At 44.2% G+C, this 24,752-nt stretch overlaps 1 protein-coding gene across 1 annotated transcript; it reads left to right on the top strand.

Moving 5' to 3' along the window:
• Positions 1–17,078: 17,078 nt before the first annotated feature.
• Positions 17,079–21,589, top strand: det1 (DET1 partner of COP1 E3 ubiquitin ligase). The gene is made up of 6 exons (XM_062999688.1): positions 17,079–17,209; positions 18,142–18,903; positions 19,383–19,736; positions 20,296–20,486; positions 20,849–21,040; positions 21,257–21,589. Exons 2-6 carry the CDS (start codon positions 18,175–18,177, stop codon positions 21,444–21,446), a joined length of 1,656 nt encoding a protein of 551 aa, XP_062855758.1. The 5' UTR covers positions 17,079–17,209; positions 18,142–18,174; the 3' UTR covers positions 21,447–21,589.
• The last annotated feature ends 3,163 nt before the right edge of the window (positions 21,590–24,752 follow it).

Below are 24,752 nucleotides of genomic sequence, written 5' to 3'. Positions count from 1 at the left end.
TACCACTACTAGGTCGGGGAATCGAACCCAGGACCTTTCTTGCTGTGAGACAACAGCGCTACCCATGGTGCCATCATGATGCCCACTTCTTGATTGTCTTCACATCAATCAGATGCTGGGGAATATAAAAAGACTGAAGGATGTAAACAAACAAGCTGCTCTCGTAGTTAATAAAAGAAATTGATTTGGTATTTTGGGATTCCTCGTGATACAAGACATTACAATAGTGGTGTTGCACATTAGTATGGACTCTATGGACCTGGGTTCAGTGCTCATCTCCTTGCTTTGCTCTCCTTGATTAAAAAAAACAAATATATATATATATATATATATATACAGTATATATATATGTATAAATGTATATATATATATATGATTTTATTTATTTATTTATTTATTTATATATTTTAGCTGTTTTTTTGTTTGTTGATGCTTTATCTTCTCTTTTTTACCTCTCGTGCTGGTTAAGCATCAGCCAGTAGGAAGAAACAGTAACCAGGTGAAGAGAACGGTGATGATCTGTATTTAATCACAGCTCGTTTCCTCCTGACACTCGTGCAGTAACAGCGACGTTTGAGGAGCATCTCCAGCCATCATGAACCTCTCAAGCTTTTCAAATATTGTTCTTCAGAACCGTAAATAGCTGCTGGATGTCGCCACTGAAACAGCTTTACAAATATGCAGCGCGGCAAACGTTAGCAATGCAAAGCATCCGCCCACGCGTACGAGTCTCGAACCGGGAACTCGAGGCAGCGAGAACTGGCAGCTTCACACCGACAGCTGTTGATTTAATTAATGATTCTACACATCATCAGATCCAGCCATCATCCTTCTATCATAATCCATCCATCCATCATCCATCCATCATCCTTCATCCAGCCTTCATCCATCCATCATCCTTCATTTATCCATCCATACATCCATCATCCATCACCCATCCATCATCTATCCATCCATCCATCATCCATCCATCATCCTTCATCCAGCCTTCATCCATCCATCATCCTTCATTCATCCATCCATACATCCATCATCCATCACCCATCCATCATCCATCATCTATCCATCCATCCATCATCCATCCATCATCCTTCATCCAGCCTTCATCCATTCATCATCCTTCATTCATCCATCCATACATCCATCATCCATCACCCATCCATCTATCATCCATCCATCATCCATCATCATCCATCATCCACATCCATCCATCCATCATCCACATCCATCCATCATCCATCCATCATCCATCCATCATCTATTATCCATCATCCATCCATCATCCTTCTATCATCCATCATCCATCATCATTCATCATCCATCATCATCCATCCATCCATCATACATCATCATCCATCCATCATCCATCCATCATCCATCATCATCCATCATCCATCCATTATAATTCATATTAAGTCTGTAGATGCCCAGCGGACTGATAACAGTCTGTCTGTCTGTCTTTCTTTTTTTTCTGTCTGTCTCTTTGTCTGTCTGTCTGTCTGTTATACAGTATACAGTCTAAGCAATTGAGGGTTGAGGGCCTTTCTCACTTTACTTTCTCAAGGGTCCAACAGCAGCAACCTGGCAGTAGTGGGGCTTGAACCAGCAACCTTCTGATTACTAGCCCAGTACTTTGCCTCTTTCTTTCAGCAGTTTTCTGTATAAAAATAAAAGTAAAGAACTCATACACTCCTGAATATTTCAGCACTTTGTATGGTGATGAATCTGCTGTATAATTTCATCCCTCGGTGCTCATTATGTAAATCCACACGCCGGACGGAAGCCGTAATTAAATAGACACGCCGTGTTTTCCCGGTTTTTAAATCTGCCTCACGCACCTGTTGGGTACCGGTCCTGGCGTCCCGAACCATCCCGCCGCTTCACTCTGTCATCCGTGACATTTTCGGAGGCTCGCGTACGCGCCTCTGTCTCTTCTCGTCGATTGAACGCACTACCGTTTAGGTTTTCGGGCCCCGGAACCTTTGTGGGAGCCGCGCAGGACGGAGCCGGCGTCTCTAAATGCCAGCGTCTCCTCCCGAGCGGTAATAAGTGGGATTAAATTGCCGTCTACGTTCAACAAAGAAATTGGAAAATGGTGCTGGATTTTACTTTAGCGTTAATTTGATCCACTTAGCGGATGATGGCGGCGGTGGGGACGAGCGGCCGTCGTTTTTATATTTCCATAATTTGTTTGAGAAAACGAGAGAGACGCTGCGTCCTGAATGCGTCCTGAGCGCGTCCTGAATGCGCTATTTGCTTCTCTATTGTGACCGCGGCGGCATTGTGTGTAGGCCTGGTTTAGCATTTTGTGCAGCGTGTGTGTGTGTGTGTGTGTGTGTGTACGTGTGTGTGTGTGTGTGTGTACTGTACACACACATTTGCATGATTGTCGTGTTTTTCCAGGCTCTGTGTGTTTTAAGTCGCTCTTTGTGCATCTGACAGTTTTATTTCTGCACTTTTGCGAGCAGGGTGGCATTTTTAGGGCATCGGCGGCGGGTCTCTGTGGGCCCGTGATGTACGTGAGCCGCTCCACAGACGTAACGCTGGACGGGTGGGTGCTGCGCGGCACGGTGGGTCCCAGGGACCTGGGTACGATCCTTACCTCTGGTCACTGTAAGATGTTACGCATCTAACACCCCCACCCCCACCCCCACCCATACCCGTGGGTTTCTTACAGCTTACAAATGGTCAGAGCAGCCAGTACACCTACTGGAATGTTTCTGCAAGGAAAACACCTCTTTCTTTTGTTCTGTCTTTCTGTCTGTCTTTTTTTCTGTCTGTCTGTCTTTCATTCTGTCCTTCTTTCTGTCTGTCGGTCGGCCAGTCTGTCTGTCTTTACTTCTTTCTTTCCTTCTGTCTGTCTTTTGTTTTTCCTTCTTTCTGTCTGTCTTTCTTCTGTCTGTTGTATTTTCTGTCTGTCTGTCTGTCTGTCTGTCTGTCTGTCTTACTTTCTGTCTGTTGTTTTTTCTTTCTGTCTGTTGTATTTTCTGTCTGTCTGTCTTACTTTCTGTCTGTTGTTCTTTCTTTCTGTCTGTTGTATTTTCTGTCTGTCTGTCTTTCTTTTTGTCTGTCTGTCTGACTTTTTTCTCTGTCTTTTTTGTCTTTCTGTTGTTCTGTCTGTCTCTTTTTTTCTGTGTCTGTCTTTTTTCTGTCTTACATCCCTTCTTTCTTCCTGTATTTCTGTCTGTCTGTCTTTCTTTGTTTCTTTTGTCTGTCTGTCTGTATTTCTTTTCTTTTTAATTCTTTTATTTTGTTTAAGTTTTTGCTTCTTGTTTCTTTTCTTTCTATTTTTATTTATTTTATTTATTTATTTATTTGTTTTATTTATTTATTTATTTATTTATTTTCTTCCTTCCTGCCTGCTGCAGGTGCTGCACAACACCACGAGTCCTGGAGACCTGGGTTTGATTCTCATAAGAAGTTTTGCATGTTCTCAAAATGTCTGTGAGGTTTTTCTTTTCATCTCACAAAAATAACTGAGATTTTAAGTAGAAATGATCCGACACGGAAACTTTCAGGAGCTTTTCAGTAGAAACAAATACAGAGAAATAATGACGTGTTTTAATTTTAAAGCTTTTTTTACTCAGATTAAATGATTCAGAACATTTTAGTGTTGCTCTTGGACGTCTGGTGTCTTTATTATTAACAGAAACCAGATGAAGGGATGAGAGGAAGCGGAATAACGACCGTGACCCGTACGGTGTATGATGAAGAGAAACCCGTCCCGTCAGAACGCAGCGCGTCCGTCATAATGAGCTCTAATTAGCGTTTATGCAGCCACACCACACAGATCAGCCGCCGCGGCGCAGATTAAGAGAGTCTTTATTATGGACACTGCAATCAATTCATTACACCCAATTGTGCCGCCCGCTCGCCCCCCTCACACATTAGGGTTTAATTGTGGAAGCTCATGCATATCAGAACAGCTTCCATTTCTCGTCCTCACCGGGATTCACGTCTCACTCCTCAAATAAGAGCGTTCAGATTCCAGAGGCGTGAACCCGCGCCGAGCACCAGCGCATTTACCTTCAGCTCCATGCTCCAGGGACGAGGGTTCGATTAGCTTCTTCATTTCTTCTGTTTCTGACCCTCGTCTCAGTAATTCAGGGTGGTGGCAGCTCAACGGTTACCAGCTCAAACCCCAATGTTCTTTATTTTCTTCTTTTTGGTTCCTGCTTCTTTTTTTATTCTTTCTTCTTTCTTTCTTTTTCTTCTTTCTTACTTGTTTCTTGCTTCCATCTTTTATCGTTTCTTTCTTTCTTTCTTTCTTTCTTTCTTTCTTTCTTTCTTTCTTTCTTTCTTTCTTTCTTTCTTTCTTGTTTGTTTCTTGCTTCTTTCTTTCTTTTTTCAAATTCTTTCTTTATTTGTTTCTTTCTTTTGATTCTTTCTTTATTTCTTTTTTCTTTCTTGTTTGTTTTTTGCTTATTTCTTTTGCTTCTTTCTTGTTTCTTGCTTCCATCTTTTATCGTTTCTTTCTTTCTTTCTTTCTTTCTTTCTTTCTTTCTTTCTTTTATTTGTTTTTTCTTTCTTTTGATTCTTTCTTTTTTCTTGCTTCTATCTGTTATCGTTTCTTTCTTTCATTTGTTTTTTCTTTTTCTTTTTTCCTTTCTTTCTCTTATTTGTTTTTTCTTTCTTTCTTTTGATTGTTTCTTGTTTCTTGCTTCTATCTTTTCTTGTTTCTTTCTTTTATTTGTTTTATTTCTTTTAGGTGTCACTAAGCACAACCCTTAACCCACAACCCACACACACACACACACACACACACACACACGAGTAAATAATGTAAAGGGTGAACGTGACCTACAGGATGTGTCCTGATTTCTGAGAACAGTTGCAGGTTTGTGTGTGTGTGTGTGTGTGTGTGTGTGTGTGTGTATAGGGGGTGTTTACTTTATTCATCAGCAGACAGTGTGTGTGTGTGTGTGTGTGTGTGTGTGTGTGTGCTTATCTCCCCCAGCACACAGTACACACCAATACAAGTCGGATTACACACATCTTGGAGTTCAAAGGTCGCGCTGGCAGATGTCCTGCTCTGCATCACTTACACCTCCTGAGAGAGAATCCATGTTTACTAATCACCTCACCTGTAACCAATCACCTCAATCACCTGCAGCCTCCGCCCGCCCCTCCGCCCGTCCACCCGACGCCCCTGCAGGTGCACCGGGGAAACCCTGCACTCCTTCACCCAGCCCGGCCCCATCATCAGCTGCCTGGAGAGCAGGAACAGGAGGGAACAGTTGTCTCTACCAAGGTCAGAAAGAAACAAAAATTGTGTTTATATGTATATATACGTATATAAACATATTTTCTTGCATAAACGAGAAAATAGTAAAGCACGTGTGTCACTATCCCCAGTCAAGCAAGCTTTAGCTTTATATTGCCATGGAATCTGCTGTGTAAGATGTGTTTATTTTTAGGATCAGCCAAAAATCATTTGACCTCAACCTATTAAACAGAGAGCAGGAACTACAGAACTGGGGTAGGAAACTGGAACTAGGGTGCATCTGAACAATCAAGGATTAAGTGCCTTGCTCAGGGGTTCAACAGTGTGGCTTCATCCAGCGACCTTCAGATTGCTAGTCCATTGTCTTTTTTATTGCATTTTACAAAGTGTCCCAACTTTTTTTAAAATTCTTGCTTCTTTTTATCCTTCCTTCCTTCTTTCTTTCTTTCTTTTCGCAATTTTCTGAAATTATGACTGAATACAAACTGAGCAAGTAAGGGTTAAGAGGTCCGACAGTGGCAGTGGTGAGACTTGAACCAGCAACCTTCAGAATACTAGTCCAGTACCTAAACATGCGGTGGCGGCTCCTTCCTTCCTGTGCGTGTTTGTGTTCTGGAGTCCTGGTGTTTGGGGTGTTGTGCTCCACTCTAAAAGTTTAGTACCAGTGCGGGGGGGATTCGATGCGACTCGGAGAACGCGGCTCTCGGCGCTAATGTTTTTCTCCGCTCGCCGGAGAGCTAATAACAGAAAAGTGGCCGTCAGTCTCCCTTCAGCCGGAGACCCGAGAGCGGCACAAATTGCAGCTTTGTGGCTCAGCCGCGCCGTTCCATCCATCTCCAGCACCGCTGTGCACTCCTTAAACTCCCAACCCCGGCTAAAGGGGGTTTTCTCCGCCCGGCCCGACCCGAGCGCTTGACCTCTCCCGGCCTCCCTTTAAAGAATTCCTTTTTCTTCCCCCCAAAAAACTGCTTTTAGAAGCTTTTACCACTAAAAACTTACCCTGACCTGTTGCTTTTAGAATAAAAATGTGTTTGCTGTCGTTCCACTCTCACCAGCTCTAAAGATTTAAAATCCCTTAAGAGAGACGAGTGATCCCTCAGCAATCAGCCCGTCGGACGCTCCCCCGTTATTCAGTCAGATCATCACTCAGAATTAAGGCGCCTCAGTAGGAGCATTTTCAGGAAGCTAAGTATTTAGACACGCCCTCTTCTCAGGAGTGTAGGACAGAGACGGGGACTCGAGTCCGAGTCACACGTAAGTCACACACACAGCGACTTCAGACTCGACTCGGACTCGTTTCAAATGAATCAGACTCGACTCGTGACTCGCAAAAAAATGACCAACAAGAGCCCTAGCGTCAGCAACCCACCGTGTCTTAACCCACAACACACGCAATGTGTAAATGTTCCAGCCAGCTTCCGGTGTAGTGATGAAGCGTCGCTCCCTACTCCCTACACAGTCTGAAGTTCACTTCACTTTGAACATTTTCGTTACCTTTGGATTGGAATCTCACTTAAAATGGTGGAACACCCTACGTAGTGCACTTCACAGGAACAACCGGGGTGAATGGAACGCTCCTACAGAATCGGTGCTGATGGTTGAAAGACGCTTTCTGAACCAATCAGAGCTTCTGATTGTAATTGTTAGTAAGAAATGCTGTTATTTGCATTTATTCAGTTTGCGTCACACAGATGACGTGGTAATGAAACGCTCGATCGGCTTTCTAACCACTTCCTGTTTTACTTCACGACCGGGAAAAGTTTGGAGGTTTTTAATTATAAGCACATTTACAAAATAACGGATTCTGTTCCTAATGGGACGCACGCTTATAAATGTAATAGCATCTGGAAGAACAGAAGCTAAGGTAAGCAGCGGTTATGATTGTTTTTGCTGTGTTTGGGATTTTGGCCGCTGTGCCGTGATTTATCGAGCGCTTTTGTTCTGTAATGAAAACAAAACGTATCAGTTGAAGCTTTTAACTGGAACCTTTTTGTTACAGAAATTACATTCATTTACACAATGAGGAGGAAAGTAAAGACACGAAGTAAAACGGCTAAATACACTCGCTAATCTGTTGTTGTTTTTATCTGAACTTACAGATTATTTCTTTATTTCTACGCTACATTTATAATATATGTTCTGTGTAGATTATATTGACTCGTGACTTGACTCGGACTCTAGTCTAAAGACTCATGACTTGACTCGTATTTTGTGACTTGTGAACATCTCTGGAGTAGGATGATGGGAAATAAAATGCGTCTGTGTAGAGAGAGAGCTAGGTGTCCTGTTCCAGTGACGCCCAAGTGCTGAAACATTAGAGAACTTTAATAATCAAGAATCCACCTACTGCACTCGACTGCTCGACTCTTGGACTGGATTTGTTGTTTTCGGATCTTGTACCTGTGTCTCATACGTCTGGGTACTGAACTCATGCACCCGCTTCTAAAAATCATTTGTTTTGTTTCTGTAGGAGGGAGTATTTATAACCGGGGGGGCGAATCCGAAATGTTCGGTATTTTTTTGTGGTTGGAGAATAAACAGAGTAAAAAAATAGAATAAAAAATAAAAGCATCAGATGATTTGCATGACCGCTGGTCCTAACCGCTTAGATCCAGGCTACACGAATTCACCAATTCCCATGATGCAGTGCACTGTCTTTTACCATCAGCGATGTTCTTCACCTTCAGCACACACACACACACACACACACACACACGTTCATGTATTCATGAATGCAGGTACAAATAGAGACCAGTTTGCACACGTACACGTATGAGATAATTACATAAACAGTAAGCACACACACACACACACACACACACATGTGCACGCAGGGACATCGAGACATACGACACTCGCTTGTTAGCAACACGTTCCCCTCCTCCACACACACACACACACACACACAAATACATTTACATTTGTTAATGAACAGCCGCTACATACATACATGCATACAAAACGGGGGGGAGGGGTCTTATACTTATATTATTATTTATAATTTATTATAATTTATTAGGATTATAACGTCATGTTTTACACTTTGGTTCCATTCATGACAGAAACGATAGTTACTGCTTACACAAGATTCATCAGTTCAAGTTTAATATCGAACACAGTCATGGACAATTTTTGGTGTGTTAGTGTGTGTTGTGCTGGTATGAGTGGATCAGACACAGCAGCGCTGCTGGAGTTTTTAAACACCTAACTGTCACTGCTGGACTGAGAATAGTCCACCAACCAAAAACACCCAGCCAACAGCGCCCCGTGGGCAGCGTCCTGTGACCACTGATGAAGGTCTAGAAGATGACCGACTCAAACAGCAGCAATAGATGAGCGATCGTCTCTGACTTTACATCTACAAGGTGGACCGACTAGGTGGGAGTGTCTAATAGAGTGGACAGTGAGTGGACACGGTGTTTAAAAACTCCAGCAGCGCTGCTGTGTCTGATCCACTCATACCAGCACAACACACACTAACACACCACCACCATGTCAGTGACACTGCAGTGCTGAGAATCATCCACCACCTAAATAATACCTGTTCTGTGGTGGTCCTGACCATTGAAGAACAGCATGAAAGGGGGCTAACAAAGTATGTAGAGAAACAGAGGGAGTACAGTCAGTAATTGTAGAACTACAAAGTCCTTCTATCTGGTAAGTGGAGCTGATAAAATGGACAGTGAGTGTGAAAACAAGGTGGTTTTAATGTTATGGCTAATCGATCGGTGTAGATGTATGTATAAAGCAGGCCCACTTGTCTTGGAGATGGGCAGTGTGGCTTAGTTACAGAATCGTGTACCTCTGCCTTGCCAAATATGGCCAGCAGAAGGGGCATGGAGGCTCAGATGATGTGTCGGTTCCTCTTAATTACCTGTTTGAACCCTTCAGGTGTTTAATTTTTTGTGTCTCATCAAGCCAATGTCTTTGTATATGATCTACAGCCAAAAGTATATGGACACTCGACTATAAGCTCGTTAGACATCATATCTCATAATCATAGGTATTACTAAGCACTTGATTACAGCATTCGCTCTCTTGTAGGTCGTACGTCTTTCTCATGTGGGAATTTGTGCCCAGTCGGTCTGAAGGGCACTCAGCCTGGCTCGTATCTGACCTCCCGATTCATCCCAAACCAAATGTGCATTCATTCTACAGTACACACCTCTTAGTAGTGGATGCGGCTGACAAACTCTACGGTTCTACGGCTATACGTTGGCACCCAATAACACACACACACACACACACACACTCACAAATGCACACACACTTACACACACGGAGCAGATCGACAAATAGCGCTTCGGCATCCTCCGGCGCGCCTCCTCACCTTCATCTTTTGTTTGGTCCTGAGAGGTTTCCGTGGAAACGGGCCTCACAATTTCGCCCGATACATAGAGAAGAAGAAAAATATTTGTTGTAGTGTGTGTGTATGTGTGTGTGTGTGTGTATGTGTGTGTGTGCTTTTATTATTATGTTGTCAGGTTAGCCCAGAGCGCTCCCGCGCTGCACCTGACAACATAATAATAAAAGACAAACACGTCAATGCGCCGCGTCCCAAATGTCATCGACAGGCTGTTCCGCGGCGACCTATCGACGCCCGAATGCCCGAATAATTACCTCCCGACATTGATTAGGTGCTTTAATGAAGCCGCGGGGCCCGACTGGTACTCAGAGGGCCGTGAAACCCCAGAAAAAACCACCCGACTCACCCGAGCCGTGGATCTGGGTCTCCGTATGTTGGCGAGGCGACGTCGCCAGGCAACAGCATCCCGACCGGTAAAGAAGAGCCTCGTGTACCGGATGACCAATCGGAGCCCGCGTTACGCTGGTCTTAAACCGCCTCCGTTCCATCTCGGGTGGGAACCAGGCATGACTAAAGAGGTCCAGTTTTATACCATCTTAATTAATCAATTACTCTGTATATACGCTATATGTTCAGAAAGTATGTGGACGCCTGACCATGAGCTCGCGGGACATGCCATTCCAAAGCCATGAGTGCTGATATGGAGTTCACCCCTCTTTGCAGCTATAAAAGCTTCCACACAGATTTTGGAGCATGCCTGTGGGCATTTGTACCCGTTTAGACCAAACCAAACCCCGTTTTTGAGAGCAGGGGTTGATGTTTGATGAAAGGCCCAAGAATTGGTTGATAATATAATAAATGAATGAATGAACAACAGAATAAATGAAAGAATGATTGAATTAATAAATTAAGAATTCAGAGATGCCAGTTCACCTAATGGCATGACTTTTGAGAGATAAAGGTACCAGACAGGAAACTCAGACTGACACTAGGTGAACATGCCAAACTCCACACAGACTGACCTGAGGTGGGATGGGAACCCCGGTCCCCAGAGACCCTGGTGCTGCGTGGCACCTACAGAACCTGCTTCACCAGCCGTGCCACCGTGTCGCCCAAATATCATTAATATAAAATCTGCTGGGTGTGATGACAGACGCTCGTCTAGTTATTTTCAGCTCAGATAACGAGGGGGCGGAGTCTTCTCACCTCATTAATACACACAGATTTAATTGTAGCAGGAAACAACCCCCACCAACATCCCCCATCCCTCTAAGAAATGAAGAGGGGTGGTGCAGTGGGTAGTGCTGTCACCTCACAGCAAGAAGGTCCTGGGTTCAAATCCCCGACTGGACAGTGTCAGTGTGGGTTTCCTCCGGATGCTCCGGTTTCCTCCGACACTCCAAAGACTTGCAGTAAGTGTGTGTGTGTGTGTGTTTGCCCTGTGATGGACTGGCATTGTGACCCACTGTGACCTTGACCAGGTAAAATGATGGTAAAACAGACACTGAATAAATGAATACAACTTTCCTTTTAATGTTTATATTAAATTCATCTCTGTTATTTTAATAAGAATTAATGCATAATAAATATTAGATATTTTTTAAATATTTTTATTTATTTTATTTTATTTAATTTATTTAATTCATTTTATTTATTTTATTTTATTTTATAATTTTATTTTATTTATTTATTTTAGTTTAGTAATTTGTGTCACATTTGTTAAATGTTTTTTTATTATTAAATTTTAGTACATGTATTTATTTCAGTTTTCAAACAATGTATTTTGATGACGTGGTGGTACAGAAGCGTTGCAGGTGCAGTACAGCTTCAGGGGCCAAGGTTTGATTCTCACAACTGGATTCTGTCCCGAATGATGAATTATTAAATCTTTCATTTTATTTTGATTCATTCATTATAAATATTTTTTTTTAAATCTAGCTTTACTTTTTGTTGGAATTTTAGTAAATTATTTACAAATCAAACCACATTTCCAGAAAAGTTGGGACGCAAGTGACAAAAGTACAAAGAGAAGATTTTGGTGAGCCTCAAACCCCCCCTTGGAACTCTCTTTGATTCTCTCGCCAGTTACTAAATGTGGAACGTTTTAAAATGCTTTAAAAATCATTTTGCGGCCGCTCAGGTGGCGCAGCGGTAAAGTACGCTAGCGCACCAGAGTTGGGGTTTCGAATACATCGTATCGAATCTCAGCTCTGCCTTTCCGACTGGGCTGGGCGGCTGCATGAACAACGATCGGCTGTTGTTCAGGGTTAGAGTATAAAAAAAAAGTTGGATCATAGGTCCTCATAACTGGTGCGACTGCGGCCCCTGCTGGCTGACTGATGTCCCCTGCACAGGGCTGGGGAATAATGCTGATGGGGGTGTGACCCTCCGTACACAGGAGGAAAAGTGGAAAAAATAGAAAAAAAAAATCATTTTGCCCCCGTCCAAACTTTTTTGGAAACTGTGATGAAGCTGATAATAAAAAAAACACAATTAAATAAAGATTCCAGAAAACTAAAAAATCACAAATTCATCTTTTTGCTGAGTTTTACAAAACTGGAAATTGGGTTTGTAATTCAGTCGCATTTCTATATTTATTTATTTTTACTTTTTTACTATAATAATCCTAAATAAAAGTAAAACAATCTGTTTGAAATCTGCAGTTTTTTATTATTAGCTGAGATTAGAACCAGCGCCGAACGCTGGATTGTTTTTAATTGGGTGAGTTTGTAATGTGGACGTGGGCTGTCAGGTGAACAACATGCTCGAGGACTCTCCATCCTTTTATTTATTATTATTTTATATTTTTGCCGAAAGAGAAATGGGTCCTGCGGACGGCGCGTTCCTTCGAGCGGAGGGGTGAAGGGTCGAGGCCGATGGAGAGCAAGTTGGGTGAGAGTTAGCAAATGGAGCTCAAGTAGAGGCCCCTGGCTCTTAATGCTTCGTCGGCGCTCGCTAAAAGCTTGAGCGGGGCCGCGAGGGTTCGAGCATCACAGAGAAGAAATGGGGGGGAAAATGGCTAAAAAATGGTGCGAGTACATGAAAGGAGCGGCCGTCTAAAAGGAAAGATGACGAATCGCGTAAAACAAAAAAGCTCAGAATGAAAGCCTGTTATTTGGGAAACTGTAGGACCGGCGCTCGGACTGTAATCTTAGCGATATTTGCAGACCACCTTGGCTCGGCGAGGCGAGAGTGCACTCCGAATTCGCTCGTATTACATTAACCGGGCTCCGTTTTCCTTTCTTTCTTCTCTTGTTTTTTTTTCTCCTCCTCACAGTGTGCCATTTGCAAATTACAACTTATATAATCTGCCGGGCCGGTCTCTACATACTTGGGTCAGGATAATTGGGTACAGAGCCATTATCATACTCTCGAGGCCAAGTAGGCCGACCAGGCTTCCTTCTGCGCTCTGTTCCAGCCTCTCTCTTTTTTTTTTTTCATTCTCCTTTTTCAATTTCCGAGCACTCAAAACTCATATTGGAGAAAAGAGCACTAAATGAATTTGGGCAGAATGAGACTTTACCTGATGTCGTGTCTTTTGATGATCTTCATCAGAATTACAGTGGACTGAATGAACTATTTTAGCGTGGGGGGCACTCAGAAAGCTCTTTTTATTCCCCTGTTTCACTCTCCACACCTTCGTGAGTAATCACTGCTCAAAGAAATCATTTCGTCTATTTTTTTTCTGGTAATATAGTTCAGAAAATCAATATTTCATGATTACGTTCTGATTATATGAAGCTAATTTAGGCTGTCGGTACAACCAGCTAATTAAGGTGATCAACTCCATCTCAAGCACGGCTGCTTTTTCATCAATATCAGGTATCATTTTTATATAATTGTAATATTTAATAATATAATAATTATCTAAAATTGCAGCCTAATTTAACCTTAAATCTGAAAAATCTGGGATAGTCTGGCGCAGTTGTCTCATTTCCAGGGACGTCCATGTGTTTATCAGCAGGACGATGCAAAACCACATGCGGCACAAACCCCAGACGAGGGTACGGGTACCGGACTGGCCCGCCTGCAGTCCTGACCTACCCTCAATATAGAATGTGTGGAGAATCTGGAACCCTGTATTGTTTCACACTTTAAGTCGTGTTTGCAGGAGGAACGGGACAAAATAACGGAAACACTCCATCGCATGGTGACATGTCGTGAGAAGGAACGGCGACGATACAGAATGGAAAATGCTTCACCGTCCCGACTCTTTTGGAAGGTGTTGCAGGCGTAAAATGCAGGAATGGATGTATATTAACACATTAAATTGATTTAGAAGAGACAAAATGGGAAAAATCTCAGGTTCATTTTTGTCTGGAGTTGAATCAAAGTTAACACGAATTTAAGAACCACTGATTTGCATTTTCCATCCTGTCCCAACTTTTTCTGATTCTGAGTCGTGTGATCTTTTCAGCTAGAGCGACAGCCACCTTTGAGAAGTCTTCTCACTAAGCTTTAAAGTAAGTCTGTGTATGGGAATTTGTGCCGATTTAGTGTAAATATGACAGCATTTGTATTTTATGGCTGATCCCAGGGCTGATGAGTGGGGCTGAGGTCAGGGCTTTGTGCTAGAAAAAGAAAGGACCTTCCCTAAACTGTTGCTGCACAGCTGGAAGCATATCATTCCCTATAAATGACTGATTTATTACACCTGTTAGCAACTGTTTCAGCTGATGCACATGCACTTTTTGTCTACATAGTGTATATATTAATATGGGCACAGAGAAGTCACCAGCTAAGACAGTCGCCAGGGAAGCAATGAAGACAAATTAGAGTACGGATTCGTGTACTGAAAGCCCCTCCGTTGCTAATGCTGGTTTTTTTAAATGACCTTTCTCGTAATCATTATGGAAATCTGCTTGTCAGAGGATGTCAATTGACATTTTGAAATGGTGTGTTAATTTCATAATTCTGCCGAAAATTGGGCCGCGTCCCATTGAGCGCTCTGATAAAAAGTCTATTTACAAAGTCCAAATGTTCCGCCCGAACGTTTTAAACATCCGGCCGTCCATTTGTTCCATCAACAGCGGCGAGCAGAGGAGGAAGAAAGTGCAGCTCGTCTTCCTCTGCCTCACCTTTTCAGGATAATTCGTTAATGGCTGAGCTTTTTTTTTTCGCTCTGCATTAGGGCCTCTTTTGACTAATTTTCACTCCTAATGCCCCTCTGTTTGCCATCGTGAGACCACGTCCAGTTCAACTGGACATTAGAATCGTCTCCTGCTGTTTACTGTACGTTCTGAAGCTGCATTCCTTTCCACCGGGTCTCTAAGGCGTGGCCATGGATGATCTGGTCCTCGTACCAGACTTGGCACAGATTCTACTCTCGTATTTATATCTGGGCTTGGGACCTGCACTGAGAGCGCACAGACAAGTCTGCCTCCCTATGGCTGGGCTGTTTCGGCCACCAATCCTCCCCCAGAGATTAGCCAATCATATCTATAAAGGAACCAGACCGGCTGTTAGCACTGCAGAGATCTAAACCCTGGATCGTACCCCTGCTCCATCTAAGCGCACACTAATCCCTACACACTAATCATGTGATCTTGGCTTAATTTTACGGACCTCGTTCACGGCAACAGCACAGCCCACCTTAATAGTTGAAAGACGAATATTGTCGTCCGTGTTTTCACCCCCCACGCCCATTCCTGCATCCACAGAATCGGTTGGGAGTTTACCCAGAGTTACGCGAGTCGTGTTTTTAGCTGCTTTACACTTTGACATCTTGGACATTTGTCTAACCGATTGCTAACTGAATTGCCGTAGGATTTGTCAGTGTAACCGAGCGTTGCTGAGTTTATATAGAAGGAAATAAACTGTGCATAGACAAACGATGGGGAGCAGAAAACTTTACTGGTTTGTTCTTCTGAGGTGCAGCACAGAGACGATCACGTGTGTAGAGAAGTACAGTTTTATATTGAATATGGAATCCACAAAGCGACAAAATGCCTCAATACGTAAACACACACATCAAGCATTGTCAGCACAGCAGACGACAGCACAGAAAAGTCTCTTACACTAATGTCATTACTGTATGATTGCTAGGACGCCTCATATGTCATATTGCGCCTCATATTTCTTATGATACATGAATGAAAAATGTTCAATCGCTAAACACAAACCCTAAATTTGGACTGAAATTCTTTAGTTAATTCTTTAGTGAAGTGCTTTAGTTATAAGGGAACTTCAGTTGGTCAAATCCCTTGTCCTGTGACATCATCATGTAAACGCCAGAGCTTTGCGTTAACAGCGATCTCAGCGTTCCTTTGCTTTCTGCAGTAACTCCAGACTAATGAAGCTGGGCCGTGTATCATGTTGTGTGTGTGTAATAACGGAATAAAAGTGATCTGATGGACTTACTGCGGCTCTGTGGCGTGTTTACGGCGCGTCGTGTTGCTCCTGATTAGATGAATGAATAGTCCTTCATAATTACACTCGTACTATTCGCTGCTCTCACGTAACATCTTAACCTGCAAGACACGCAGTGACTGATTGGTACTCCCTGAAGTTCTTTTCCAATTCAACAAAATTCACTCCCTACAGTTAGAAATCTCACCCAAAATGTCTGAATTCCCAGTGTAGTCCCAATTTTAGTTCACAGGGAACTACTGGAGGGACTGGAATGCACCCTGAGTGTTGCTCTGCTCTTTTATAATGTTATAGTTCATGTCAAACATTTATGTACACCTGTAGAGGACACATCTGTGCCAGAAGACCAGCAAGTTCGGTTAAACTCCCCCATTGCTATGAAGTGCGATGGTCAAATATCCAAACAGCATCTGCCAGTGAGTTCCAAACCAGTAAAACCATGTGTTTGTGCACATGGGTTCAGTTATGCCAGGGCAGGAAATGCTCTGTTTAATCCCAGGAACACCAAACCCACAATAAAGTATTTGGACACCTGAGCAGTTGTAGCCTAGTGGTTAAGATGCTGGTCCAGTAATCATAAGGTTGCCGGTTCAAGCCTCACCACTGCCAGGTTGCTGCTGTTGGGCCCTTGAGCAAGGCCCTTAACCCTCAATTGCTTAGATTGTATACTGTCACAACTGTAAGTCGCTTTGGATAAAGGCGTCTGCTAAATACCGAACATGTAAACGTAAATGACCATAAGCTTGTTGGATGCCCTGTTTCAAAAACAAATGGTATTAAAATAGACTGACGTTTATGTGATCTTTTCAGCTAGAACAACAGCCACTCTTTGAGGTATGTCTGTGGGAATTTGTGGCACGGTGGCGCAGTTTACATGTTCTCCCTGTGTCTGTGTGGGTTTCCTCTGGCTGGTCCGTTTCCAAAGACATGCAGTCAGGTTAACCGGTTAAAATGTGTGTGTGTGTCCAACCTGTGATAGACTGGTGACCCGTCTGAAATATTTCCTACATTTATCCCAATGATTCATAACCACCGCGACCCTGACCAGGATAAAACGAGTTTACACGTGTGATTTGAAGTACTCCTCCGTTCCTGGGGTGTCGCTGTTCTCCTCTAGTGCGCATGCGCTGTGTGCTCAGCATCACACATACCGGAGCATTAGCATCTGATCAAAACACTACAACTTTTACTTCACGGATTTACGCGTTTCAAGAGAAAGAGTAAATATAAATAAAATATACTTTCCTTATTATAGTGTTTTACTGTTTTCGCTTCTCCGCTGTAGTAAACAATCGGTTAAACTTATGCAGGTAAGTGCTAATCTAACCGGCTAATCAAAACTAGAGATAAAATAAATAAACTGTAAAGTACGTCATTAATACTAATGTATTGTATATGTGTTTATTTTAAAACGATGAGTAAAATAACGAATGTTAATTTGAGCTGGTGAGTCAAATGTCGTGACTGAAAAAATAAATAAAATAATAACAGTTAAAACTTGAATGGATTTGAATGGGTATGTTGCCAGATTGGAACTTTTCCTACTTCAGTCATTTCATTATTATTAATTTTTATTATCTAATCTGAACCAAAACTTATTTACCATGTTTACACCACACTATTAAACATACAGAGTACAGTATAGTACAGTTCAGTATAGTTCATAAATTATTAGGACAGAACATTGAGTGTGTGTGTGTGTGTGTGTGTGTGTGTGTGTGTGTGTGTGTGTGTGTGTGTGTGTGTGTGTGTGTGTGTGTGTGTTATTTCCGATTATTTTTGATGGATTTCAACTGTAAAAATCTGGCAACCCTTCAGGTGGTCGATTCTGTATAAATAATGAGAAAAGTATTGGGACACCCATATTTTTTACAAATGTATGGGTTTCAGCCACAACAATTGCTTTTAGGTGTAATAAACCATTAACAGAGAGGAAATTACCTGCTTCCAAGTATGCAGCAACAGTTTGGGGAAGTTCCTTTCCTGTTCCAGCATGCCCTCAGCCCCACTGAACAGCTCTGGGATGAACTGGAACAGTAACACCAGTGCACAGCCATACAAATGCTCTTGTGTGTTACTGAATGGGCACAAATTCCCATACACAGACATACGTCTTGTGAGAAGCCTCTTTTTAGGAGCATTGATGAACTGGTTTTAGAACGGGATGTCCAGCAAATCATGCTCAGGTGTCCACATACTTTTGGCTTACGGTACTTCATACCGCATTTTTCTGTTTTTTCAGAATTCACAGTCCTGTCTGTAACCCTGTCCAGCCATGATCTCCTCGGAGGACGACTTTCCAACCCTGAAGCCACGGCGCATCCAGAACCAGAACGTCGTTCACCGCCTAGAGCTGCGGCGCATCAGCTCGGGCCGGCCCGGCGCCCACTGGCACCGCGTCCGCTGCTTCCACCAGAACCTCTTCCCAAACTTCACGGCCGTGAACGTGGAGAAGCCGCCGTGCTTCCTGCGCAAGTTCTCCCCGGACGGGCGCTGCTTCGTGGCCTTCTCCTCCGACCAGACCTCGCTGGAGATCTACGAGTTCCGGGGCTGCCAGGCGGCCGAGGACCTGCTGCAGGTCCACGACGAGGGCCGAGACGGCGAGGTCCTGAGCGAGGGCGTCCGGGCCCGCCTGTTCTCCCGCTTCTTCTCGCTCCTCCACGTCACCAGCGTGGCGTCCAACGGCGAGCACCTGAACCGCGAGTGCAGCCTGTTCACGGACGACGGGCGCTACGTGATCGTGGGCTCGGCCGCGTACCTGCCCGACGAGCCTCAGCCGCACTTCTTCGAGGTGTATCGGAACAACGAGGCGGTCACGCCCAACCCGCGCTCGCCGCTGGAGGACTACTCGCTCCACGTGGTGGACCTGCACACGGGGCGACTGTGCGACACGCGCGCTTTTAAATGCGACAAGGTCATCCTGTCGCACAATCAGGGACTTTACCTGTACAGGAACATACTGGCCGTCCTGTCCGTCCAGCAGCAGACCATCCACGTCTTCCAGGTGAGTTTGACCGAGCTGCTACTCCACCCTCTGCAAAGCTTACCTGATTGAACTTTGACCCAGTTTGCTGACCGCTCCTAGAATGAGACGAACGGTTTGATACGAGGCGGTAAGAGCGTCTCATGCCGTCTGAACGACGCTTATAATCTAGTAATTATAAACTAGTAATCAGTAGGTTGCTGGTTCAAGCCCCACCACGCCAGGTTGTCACTGTTGGGCCCTTGAGCAAGGCCCTTAACACTTTAATTGCTCAGACTGTGACTGTACCGTGGCTTCGGATAAAAGGCGTCTGCTAAATGGCATAAACGTAGTCCGTCACTGTCGGTGCAAAGTGCGACGTTTGCCGAGACACCAGGGGGCGCTGTTCATCCTCATTCAGGTTTCAGTTTTCTGGATAAGCCCAGTTGTGTTTTTGGGTCCTGGTCAGGGTCGCAGTGGGAATTTCACTCTTATTAAATGACGTAACTTCCCCCGTGCAGGTGACGGCGGAGGGGACGTTCCTGGACGTGCGGACCATCGGCCGCTTCTGCTACGAGGACGACCTGCTGACCCTCTCGGCCGTGTACTCGGAGCCGCAGGCCGAGGGCCCGGCCGGCTTCTCGCGCCTCTACAAGGAGAAGAGCATCAGCTCGCTGAAGCACAGGCTGCTGGTGTTCCTGTGGAGGAGGGCCGAGCAGGACGGCAGCGCCACCGCCAAGCGCCGCTTCTTCCAGTTCTTCGACCAGCTGCGCCAGCTGCGCATGTGGAAGATGCAGCTGCTGGACGAGAACCACCTGCTGATCAAGTACACCAGCGAGGACGTGGTCACGCTGCGGGTCACCGACCCCTCGCAGGTTACGGTCCGCCATCAGCCTAGTGCGCTGTGTGGCCGAAAGTATGTGGACACCTCGGCTAATGATGGCTAATGACTTGTTCGAGATCAGTCGTATATGATCAGTGATAGCGCCTGCAGATTCGTTGCAGCAGTTTGGGGAAGGCCCTCTTGGATCTTAGATGCATTTTAAGATGCATTGTTCAAGATTATGATCAGGTGTCCACATAGTTTTGGCTGTACAGTGTGTCTATTAAAGTTCTTCTACATGAGATTTATTAATAATGAGGAAGCTCCGTTTAACGGACAAAATCTGGGAAGCCGAACGTCCGGTTCGACTATTCTAGGGGCCGGTAGTTCAGTAATCGTCCACTAGTCGGCGCACGTCTCTCTGTTTACATGAGCGATAGGCTTTGTTTTGTCAGGAGGCTCGCTCTGTTCTCGCCTTTTTCTCTGTGTTTTCCTGATTTTTCTTAAAAATGTATTATAATTATAATATTAATGTATTATATTATATATTATATATATGTATTATAATATTAATAATAATAATAATTTCCCGTCTCTCGTTGTCCTCACAGCCCTCGTTTTTCGTGGTTTACAACATGGTCACGACGGAGGTGATCGCGGTTTTCGAGAACACGTCGGACCAGCTGCTGGAGCTCTTCGAGAACTTCTGCGACCTCTTCCGCAACGCCACTCTACACAGCGAGGCGGTTCAGTTCCCCTGCTCGGCCTCCAGCAACAACTACGCCCGGCAGGTCCAGCGCAGGTGCGGACGGTAGCTTCAATGTGCTCGGTCACTTACAGCGGAGGATCGCTCCTTTTCACCTGCAGGGGGCGGGGTCTGTGAGACGAGGAACCCTGCTTCAGCTGTTGTCCCGCCCCTTACAGACACACAGCCAATCACGTGTCCGTGTAGGCGCCCGGCCGGCTGATAGGACAGCTCAGATTCAAACCCATCTACGTTGACATTTTCAGCATTTAGCTCTACTTTTTTGGTTGGCATTGTGTGGCAGGTAGAGGGCGCCAGAGTGCACGTCTTTTAGAAACTGTGCTGGTAACTTTGCTTTGCTCTTACAGTTTTTCTCTCTCTGTGTGTGTGTGTGTGTGTGTGTGTGTGTGTGTGAGCAGGTTTAAGGACACTATAGTGAACGCCAAGTACGGCGGGCACACGGAGGCGGTGCGCCGCTTGCTCGGTCAGCTGCCCATCAGCGCCCAGTCATACAGCAGCAGCCCGTACCTGGACCTCTCGCTCTTCAGCTACGATGACAAATGGGTGTCGGTCATGGAGCGCCCCAAAACCTGCGGAGATCACCCCATACGGTGAGGGTACAAACCCGGTGACCCGCCCCGCTCCCCGAGATTATTTTGACGCTCTCTCGCAAGACTTTAAAGTATGGGTGTGGGAATTTGTGCCTGCGCCGTTCTCCTAGCTGAAACATGAGTTCAGTGATTAGAAGCCGTGTCCCGATACTTTTGTCCGTACGGTGTATTTGCGTGTGGATTTAATTCAGGTTCCCTCTCTCCGCTCTGGTGCAGGTTCTACGCCCGCGACTCCGGCCTGTTGAAGTTTAAGATCCAGGCGGGTCTGTTGGGTCGCCCCATAAATCACGCCGTCCGCCGCCTGGTCGCCTTCACCTTCCACCCGTTCGAGCCGTTCGCCATCTCGGTTCAGCGCACCAACGCCGAATACGTGGTCAACTTCCACATGCGCCACAGCTGCTCCTGAGGGCTCCGAGAGGGTCGGGACGCGACCCCATGCTGTACTTTTATAGATTATATTTATATGAACTTTATATTTATTGTAAATATTCCAGTATTTTATTTTTAGATGGTTTTTTTTTACTGTAAATTAAAGCTGATTTAAATACATCATGTGGGACGTGTCTCAAATCGCTAACTGATGTTTGGGGGGGGGGGGTTTAGTGGGCAGTGGGCAGCCTAGAGGTTAAGGTACTGGACTAGTAATTAAAAGGTCACAGGTTCAAACCTCACCACGGCCAGGTTGTCACTGTTGGGCCCTTGAGCGAGGCCCTTAACCCTCAATTGCTCAGATAATATACAGCCACTGTAATGTAAGTCACTTTGGATAAAAGCTTGCTAAATGCTGAAAATGTAAATGTAGAGTGTCCAAATAAATTTTTTACATACATTGGAGTGGCGACCATATAATTTCGGCTATTTAGAGCAACCTGAGGCTTCACCAATAAATTGATCCTCATACCCTTCTTACACTATATGACCAAACATATTTGGACACCTGACCATGAGTGTGATCTTTTCTGCTAGAACAACAGCCGCCCTTCTGAAAAGGCTTCTTACAAGACTTTATACAACTAAGTCTGTGGGAATTTGTGCCCGTTCAGTTAAAAAAAGCATTCGTATGGGTGCTGGGTGCTGATGCTGGTCGATTTTTTAGAGTGGGGTTGAGATCAGGTCTCCAAGCAGAGCACAGCGGAAAGGGACTTCCCTAAACCGTTGCTGCATATCATTTACGCTCAAAATTTTTTAAGTTGGGCAGCACGGTGCCTCACAGCAAGACGGTCCTGGTCCTGGATTTGATTCCCTTTTCTTTCTGTGTGGAGTTTGCATGTTCTCCCCGTGTCTGTGTGGGTTTCCTCCTACAGTCCGAAGACCTTCAAGTGAGGTGAATCAGTGTTTGACATCATGACGTTAAAATACGAATAAATAATAAATTAATTAATAAACAACGCTCAACATTTTCAGCCAGTCCTGACTGGTAAATTCAGGCTAGTGTAGCTCAGTCGTCTCTCGTGGTGCTATCAACCAGTCATGCATCTATGTGGTAAAACCCGGACCTGCCGCGACCCTGACCGGGATCGAGCGCTTGATAAATCGAATTGAAATCGAATACCAGCTCAGGTCACGTCAGAATGGGTTCGAACTCACCGCAGTCATTTTTTCCCCCTTCAAAAAAAAAACAACATTCAGTCAAAGTCCCAAATCAGCGCTTCAGTTCTTACAGAGCTCCGTAATTAGGCTCCCCGCCCGGCTCAGGAAAGGGATTCGCACCTCAGCGGGAGGATCGAGCTGACCTTCGGGCCTTCCAGTCGGCATGCGTCAGCGCCGCCGGGAAGATCGACGGCGAGAACAAGTCCAATTCGGTCCCGGAACTGCCGCTGAATCCCGCCGCATAGGGTCGGAAATAATGGCCGGCGCGGCGATACTGACTCACACGTTTCGTTCTGCCTGAGGGGGTTCCTCACGGAGGACAGAAAGCCAGAATTAAAGCCAGTAAGAGGGGAGCGGGATCGGTTAATAGCACTTATAAAAAAATTATAAATAAAAATAAATAAATTAAAAATAATATATATTAATAAATAAATTAATAAAAATGAAATAAATAAAAAAATTTAATACAAATAAATAAATACAAAAATAATGTATAATAAAATAAATGAAATAAAAAATAACTTAATTAAAATAATAAAAAAATATATATTTATTTATATATATATACAGTATATAAAATAAATACAATTATATAAATAAAAAATAACTTAATAAATAAAAAATTAAATAAAAAATTAATTAAAAATAATATACATAAAAAATAGACATTAAATAAATAAAAAATAACTTAATAAAAAAAATTATATATATATATTCTAAATAAATAAATAAGAATTAAATAAATAAAAAATAACTTTAAAAAATAAATAAAAATAAAAATAAAATAAAAATAAAATGAAATAAACTTAAATAAACAAGTCCAATTCGGTCCCGGAACTGGCGCTGAATCCCACTGCATAGGGACGGAAATAATGGTAATAATAAATAATAATAATAATAAATAATTCGATACTGACTCACACGTTTCGTTCTGCCTGAGGGGGTTCCTCACAGAGGACAGAAAGCCAGAACTAACGGCAGTAAGAGGGGAGCGGGGTCGGTTAATAGCACGTCCTCATAATGACACCGTGTCCTGTGATTACACAGCCGAGCACAACAGTGAGCGTTAATTTAACCCGAAAAATGAAAATCCTAAGTGTTCAGGAGCTTTTTTTATTCCCTGTGTCCTTCTGTACATCCGTCCGTCCTTTTTTTGTCTTTTTTTTTTAAATATGAGACTCATAATTATCTAGAACCTGTGCGCACGGGAACAGAGGGGGCGCTTAAGTACCCCCTTTTACATCCGAACAACGAGAACGGCCGTGCTGAACAATGCAATCGACATCTTTTTATTTCAGAGCTTTTTCCTCCCTCTTTATTTGCCCCGCGCTGAAAATTATAACCCTCGTTTGAATTCCGGACGGAATGAAAGAGAAGCCCCGCGGCCGACCGGACGCCCACGTCGCTGCCCTAAAAACTGTTCGCCGGGCTGCAGGAAATTTCTGTCAGTGACTAGCAGGGAATCTTAGCAATCGCATTGATGAAGCCCGGAGAAATGATCATGCCGACTGGATTTGCACTTCAGGGTCCATTTTTAGCCCCCCAAAAAAAGAGAAAGAAAGGAAAATGGCACGCCGCAGAACTTTAAGAAGCTTTTAAAAAGACGGAGGAGTCGTGACTTTTTCCTTTCGCTTCCGAACACCCCGGAGACTAACAACCTCAGATGTGTGTTTTCACTTTATTTCTCCGTCCTTTTTTTTCTCTCGCTCTGATAAAAATAAAACCCAGCGGCTCTCGTGTTCCAATCAGCGCCGCAGCCTCCACCAGACCCGATTTGTCCTCCCGCCGGTCCTCAGGGGGACGGAGCGGGGCCATCTTTGTACACAAGGTGAAATGAATCAGTCCCACAATTGATATTAGCATAGCGCAATGTAAACAGATGCTAAGTGCTACCGGAGCGCCTCTGTGTTCCGCCCCGATAATGGATCCGTTTTATTACGGTCTGGTTCTCTGTGACGATACTGGGAGGTACAGGAGGCGTCCGTGACGCCCGAACGGTGTCACTTATTTAAAAACGGCACTAAATTCCGTGTTTTCGACAATTTACTGTGTGGGTGGTGCGGCGGGTAATGTGGGCGCTGCACAGCTTCAGGGTCCTGCAGAGTTCATATTGCTGATGAAC

Source organism: Trichomycterus rosablanca, chromosome 8 (genome assembly GCF_030014385.1).
Source record: "Trichomycterus rosablanca isolate fTriRos1 chromosome 8, fTriRos1.hap1, whole genome shotgun sequence".
Classification (NCBI taxonomy): Eukaryota; Metazoa; Chordata; class Actinopteri; order Siluriformes; family Trichomycteridae; genus Trichomycterus; species Trichomycterus rosablanca.
This window is presented reverse-complemented; position numbering and strand designations above follow the sequence as displayed.